Source organism: Vigna unguiculata, chromosome 5, assembly GCF_004118075.2.
Source record: "Vigna unguiculata cultivar IT97K-499-35 chromosome 5, ASM411807v1, whole genome shotgun sequence".
Classification (NCBI taxonomy): Eukaryota; Viridiplantae; Streptophyta; class Magnoliopsida; order Fabales; family Fabaceae; genus Vigna; species Vigna unguiculata.
In genome coordinates, this window is record NC_040283.1 from 5,171,223 (window position 1) to 5,177,896 (window position 6,674).

At 35.4% G+C, this 6,674-nt stretch overlaps 1 protein-coding gene across 1 annotated transcript; it reads right to left on the minus strand.

Moving 5' to 3' along the window:
• Positions 1-240: 240 nt before the first annotated feature.
• LOC114183264 (proline iminopeptidase) lies at positions 241-4,508 on the minus strand. Its single transcript, XM_028070206.1, has 10 exons — positions 4,123-4,508; positions 2,781-2,917; positions 2,515-2,688; positions 2,012-2,248; positions 1,816-1,916; positions 1,670-1,742; positions 1,511-1,579; positions 1,326-1,433; positions 743-868; positions 241-595 (listed from the first exon to the last, which is right to left on the minus strand). Exons 1-10 carry the CDS (start codon positions 4,466-4,468, stop codon positions 401-403), a joined length of 1,566 nt encoding a protein of 521 aa, XP_027926007.1. The 5' UTR covers positions 4,469-4,508; the 3' UTR covers positions 241-400.
• Between the last annotated feature and the right edge of the window lie 2,166 nt (positions 4,509-6,674).

The window sequence follows — 6,674 nt, forward strand, 5'->3', positions numbered from 1 at the left end:
AAACTAATCAAATTAATATCTAAATGAATGGAAAGTATTTCAGAGTTAAGTAAAATTTCATTTCCACTTCACTTTTACCTAACATCTTTAGTTTTAAAATTTACACGAGTATCAAAAGTAAAAAGCCTCACAACACAATGTCGTAAAAGTTATATATATAGAGTGTGTGAGGAAGATTCACCATCTCAAAAGAAAATATGTGTTAAAAATTCAAAGGCCAAGGAGGCAAAGCGTTCAACGTGGTAGAAGGCAGAGAAAAGATGTATAGAATCATTGATTCCATATCGTAGATGTAGTTTTTCAAATTTATGGAGAAGCTAATAATTATAGCTTTCACATCCCTGGCTCCATTTGTTATTTCTCAACAGGTTTTCAAACATGCTTGTAATGGTAACGATGATCAAAATAGAGGTTTCTTTCCATTTAGCATTCCCAACAAATGATCAATAACTTTGTTCCCATCATCACGTAATCCAGAATGCATGAACTCATTAGTTATCCATAGCCTAATCCCTGATATTTGAGAAGCTGTTTCCATTGCCAGCTTAAAACTCACGTACAAGTCTTCATAGTAAACAGCTGCAGCAACAGGTACCTGCCAGCAATGGATCAAAGTTAACACCAACAAAAACTTGAGAGACTCAACTTCATCTCATAAACATATTCAACTATTACGAATGTACCATTCACAATTCATATCTTACAAGAAGTTTTAAGTATAAAAGATAACTGAGTAAACTACCTTATTGTTATTTAGAACCTGAACGTCATATAGAGGGGGCCAGTCTTTCTTCTCTGCCAATATATGAGCTGCATCTTTGAATGGCTTCAATGCATGAATCTCATCAAACATCCATGGGAAAATCATCTATAAAAGCAAAAGGAGCATGGTGAGCATCTTCTCCTTGTAATAGGAAAGCAAAACATAATGAGTAGATTAGCATTCAATTTACTTACGAAGGAAATGCACTGTCATGCATGATGTTCCACATCCAAATAGAATGCCAATTCTAACCAAGTCTTTTCATTCAATAAATGTTAAGAATGCACATATATTGGTGGCAATTGATAATTACAGATGAACTAAATTATTCACATCAAACATCGATGAAGTTACAGAATCCTATATTTGGTCTCTATGTATTTTTTAACCTTGTCACAGTTTTTTCTTTTATGGAAGAATAAAAACAAGATGTGCAATATTATTTTAATCATATCACTTGTCATTCTGAAATCTCTATTATACAGCAGAATTAGTCTCTCAATAGCATCAATTCAATATTAGTTAAGCAATTAAGATAAAAAAGAGATTCTTTACACTCTACCTCTCCTGTAAAAAGAACAGGGAGTCCTTCTTTGGCAGCTTTAATTGCATCAAACTTGTCTTCAACTTCACTCCTAATACTATTGGCAGACCATTTACTAGCAGAACCCTACAGAGAGATGGAGGGACCAGAGTTGAAGGAGAAGCATAGATAATGCATAAACAAGGAACCAAAAATAATAATACCTGACAATAGATGGATTCATGCATAAGAGCATAGAGTGGATTGGTATCAAAAGATAGCCACTTCTCAAACTGCAAAGAGTGAAAATTGGCACTAGATATTCAGAAGGAAACTTGAAAATCTGTATTCATAATCACGGAACAGCAGACAATTTTTCTTACAGAACTTAGGAAGTTATAACTTATTTTCTTTGGTGCCCCCGGAACCAAAGTAGGATCCCACACTCTCTCAAACCTAGAAAGGGACAAAATCATTAAAAAAAATGAATTGAAGATAACTTTAAAACACACAAGGTAGTAATGCTTACAAATAGTGCAAGCTCTCAAAACCGGAGCTGGATCCTAAGCCAGATAGACCAAGAGTCTGCAGCCCTCTTGGGGTTAGGAACCCCCCAGATGGAAGGGCCACCTACGCAAAGAGAGAAGGAAATAAGGATCTGACAGAAAATAGCTCATTTTTTTCTTGTTTAACAAGAAGAAGAAAATTTTGAGACAGATCATCACCCCTCCTCCTTCTTGTTCAGCTAAATAATTAACAAGTTCTTGAACAATTTTAATATCTTGAGGGAATCTCTTGTAGTACTTCTCATTTTGATGTATAGATTGCTCAAAGCCTGCTTTGTACACTGAATCAGCGGGACATCCACCTCCAATCGGAGGAATTCCTCCGGTTAGAAGTGCTTGCTTCAGCCCATGTGGTGCAAAACTCAAATATGTGACTGCACAAAATCCACCAAAGCTCTACAGCAATTAAAAGGAACAGAAGAAGAATAAGTAAACATGGAATTTCAAGGTTATATTGGCTTCAAAGGTACAACTATTTCTAACCAAAGCTCCTAAGTCAATAACCAACAGCAAAATTCATAAATATCAAATTTCAATTAGACGGGAAAAAAGTATAGAGAAAAGAAAGAAAAGGAAGCAGTTAGAGGCATTAAAGCCAGATTGGTTGGACATCAAAATCAGATGGTCATACTAATATTTAACAAAAATATTAACTTGAATACCTGTCCCAAAATTGTCCAAGGACCAGCATCTGGAACAAGGCGAACTCGAATAAATTCTGCATCATTTACAATATTATCTGCTCGAAAATGTTTTAAGAAGTCAGCCAAGTCCTCAGCAGACTTGAATTGCAACATTGATGACACAGTCAAGGGAGTTGATAAGCCTGTTCCCCGCTGTAGAAATGTACATAAGCAACAGAAAGATTATAAATAAAAGTTCTTACAGTACCACAAAGATGATTACACAAATGTCGAGTAAATCATGCCTGATCCATTAAGATGAGACGGAATTCTTCACAGACTTTTTGAACCCACCCACTAGACTCGGTTGGTTGTCGACACTCAAACCCAGGTCCACCTTGCAAATATAACAAATATGGCAACTTTTGCTCTTCTTTCCCAGCTGCAACAAAAATACCGAGTTTTGAACAAAAATACGCAAAGATGATGAAAGGGGTGATGTAGAAGAGTGGGCATAAGTTATCCGTTATAGGAAAAACACAAATTCAATAATCGATCACAAAATTAAAAAGAATCCGGGTATCTGATCAAAAACTGATTTTATTAAAGGATGACTAATCAAAACATAAAACATTATGAACATAATAGTACAGAAGTTTTATGCTTACATGAGGTATGTAATGCTGCTCTAGTTGCCAGCCCCACCCACACACAGAAAGCTTAATCATGAAATCTATGAAATGTACGGTTTGCATCCTACATGACAACCATCTTCCTCATCTAAACATAACGTTGCAACAGCAGAAACCAAATAATTGCCCAATGCCAGTAAGTAATATATTCCACCAGTACCAACAATTCATGTAAAGCTGTCTTCAGTATCCAAATAAACTCATATCAACTGGCTACCCAGTTCTCTTACCAAGCTCACCATCCCAATTACGTTGCTGAAAACCATAATAGGTCTCACCTCTCTTCCTTGAAAGGGATGTAATCTCTTTGGATACAATTATATGTCCCCTCATCCCTTGAGGAAAAGTGCTTGATCTAGAGGAATTGTAAGCAGACACAAACATAAAACACTTAATGGAATCACTAGCCAAGTTCTTGTTTATAATTTCAGAAAGCTCAAGTAGTTTCCACACCACCAGCTTTTAAAAATGCAGTAATACAATGATACTAACAAAACATCACCCTTCCGTTTTCTACTCTCATTTTTCGATCCAAACAATGGACCTTAAATCCATTCCATATTCTTCCATCAATCCAAAACACAGCTAATAAAGGATTCAAAACCATTATATAATCTAAAAAACAACTACATTCTGCCGCAATATCAGATACTCCATTGACAAAAGGCTGATACTTCATGTATGTTTTCAATACAATAATTAAACAACATTGACCTGATTACATCATCACGAAAACCCCATCTTGGTTTTCCATCACTTCACACAGTGAATCATTAGCCACCATAAAAATTCCATTTTTTTTTCCCACAAATTAAAAAACTAAAAAAACTAAACTTCATAGTATCACTGAACTTCTGTTCATGAACAAATCAAGGGCAACGACGAAACAATGAATGCAATCAATAAAAACCACTGAAAATCATTGAATAGCGTAGTTCACTTTGACTGGCGTTACCTGCGACGACTTCACGGGCGAAAACAGTGATCTTGGGAGAAGAATGGGGTCCCCGAGAGTGATCGAGAGGGACCGTGAACCGGTGATCACGCAGCCGGAGTTCCGGTACGGAGTACCAGTCGCCGGTAAAGTGCTCCGGTGAGGAGCCACCGGCGGCGAGGCCTTGTCCGTTCATCGGGAGAAGTGAAGTCAAGCGAGAGTGTGAGAAGAGACGGGTGGCAATGGAAGAGGATTTTGTGAAGTGAGATAATGAGAAGAAGAAAGCGCGAGAAGAGTGATGATTATGATTGTTGTAACGAAGCAATGTTCTCAGAAAAGATGATGGTGGCGCGTGGAGTAACAGCATTGTTACGAGGCGAGTGAAACGAAGTGAGCGTAGGCGAAGGTGGATAAAATTTGAACGGTTTTCTAACTTTGACTGATTTATATGGACGGCTTGGATTTCATTGCAGAGAAACAAAGTTCATCTAAGCCATCTAGTAGTTAACCTTGTTACAGAAGCTTAATATAAAATTAAATTTTCTTTTAAATTAATTATCCAATTAAATAAAAAATTATCCTTATTTATTTTAAATAATAATTTCTCTTTTATAAAGATATTTCTAAATAATGACTTATGAATTAATCTAATTTTTAAGATTTGTCAATAAAAAATTAAGCAACTAAACATTATATTAGTTTAAGTAAAGATCAACTAAAAATTTCAAATTAAAGTGTTTTAATTACAATTATTATGAAAGGAAAAAAATATAAATAAGACATAATTTCAACAAAAATATTTATCCAATTTTATAATAAAATTTATCGTCAACAAAATTAATAAATTGATGTTAAAACAAAATAAATAAATACTTTATATTTGTAACAACAAACACACGGGACAGCACAACACATGTATGTTCACATATTTTTTAAATTTTCAAGAAATTTAAGTTAAGATCAATAATAAATATATAATTAATTTTTAAAATAGTTATTAAATGTAAAATTAAAAAATAAGATATGTACAAATAAAGTTTTTAAAATAATGATTTAAGACAAAAGAATTTTTTAAAATAATAGTTAAAAGTAAATTATTTATAAAACAATTAATTTTTAAAATAATTAAGAATAAAACTGGTATATAACGTAGACATAAAAGATGAAATGTAAGAGATTCTAGAAAATGGCGTTTTAAAAGTGATAGTGATTTAAAAATAGTGAGACTCGATTATTTAAATATTAAAAGGTTTTAGTATAAATAGAATTGTTATAAACAAGTTTCATTATTTTAAAACACACAATGTCTTTAGAAACCACTTTTTTAGAGTTCTCTCTCTAGAGGTTCTGTATCTCTGGTCGTTTGATTGAAGAACCGAGACCATAGGATTGATCCTCTCTGCGAGATCTTCAAATTGGACCGATCAGTTCCTTCGTTTGTGTAAGTTGAGTTTCCGCTCTCTTTTTTAGTCTTTTTCTGTTACATGCGAGCCCTTTTTCTGCTTGCATGTGACGTTTTAATCATCAGTATGAGTCTCTGTTGATCAGTGATCATAACGGTATGTCCTGATCGTTCTTGTGATGTTTCTATGTGTAGATAGAGCATCTTGTGGAGTTAGAGGTGTTGACGTTTTTAAGACGTTGACGTTTATAACGTTGTCTTACAGGATAACAGGTAAGGGAAGCTAACTGTTTTGCTTGAATTTCGTATAGAAATCATTTTGATGACTTTGAATTGCATGATTGAGTGTTGTATGAGTGTTTTAACTGTGTAATTGAGTGTATGATTGGATTGTGATAGATTTCTTTCTGGATTGTTGCATGTGAGAATAGATTGGGAATCTGGTATTTTCGCCTAAGCGAGTAGCTCTCGCTTGAGCGAAAACACCAAAAACTCATCCCCTGTCTCTGCGCGAGATCTCGCCTAGGCGAGCCAATCTCGCTTGAGTGAGAGTCACTCTCGTCTAAGCGAGACAACTTAGCTTGAGCGAGAATTCGTCCAGAGTTTGGGTTTTTCTCTGTTTCGAGCCTCGCTCAGGCGAGAATGACTCGCCTAAGCAAGTGAGCCCTTTCGCTTGGGCGAGCCCTTTCGCTTGGCGAGAACCTCTGCAGCTGAGTGTTAATTCTCTGTTTTTAATGGATGAAGCTATGTTTAAATGTTAAAATGTGAACTTAGTTATGATATGCTTGAATTGTTATGACTGGTAATATGTGTGGTGAAATTGCATGAAGTTGGAATATAGTGGTTGAATTAGAATTTCAAGGGAAATTCAAAAGAGTATGTTAGTGTGTGTAAGGATGTGAGGACTCCGTATGGGTTGGTATTCTGACGCTCCAATAACCATTAAGGCTCATGTAGAGTGTAATGGATTATGTGGTGAGGAATAGCAGGAGATCCTAGTCTTTGGACTTGATCAAGTTTTAGACGCGAAGGGGACTTAACCTGTGAGTGGTTGGGTGATAACCCCTTGTGTCCAAATTCTGCAGAGTTTGGGAACCTTCACAGGTGCAAGCCGCCCAGAGATCCAATGTCGCTTACATAATCCGGATATCGAGTCTAGAGTAATATATTT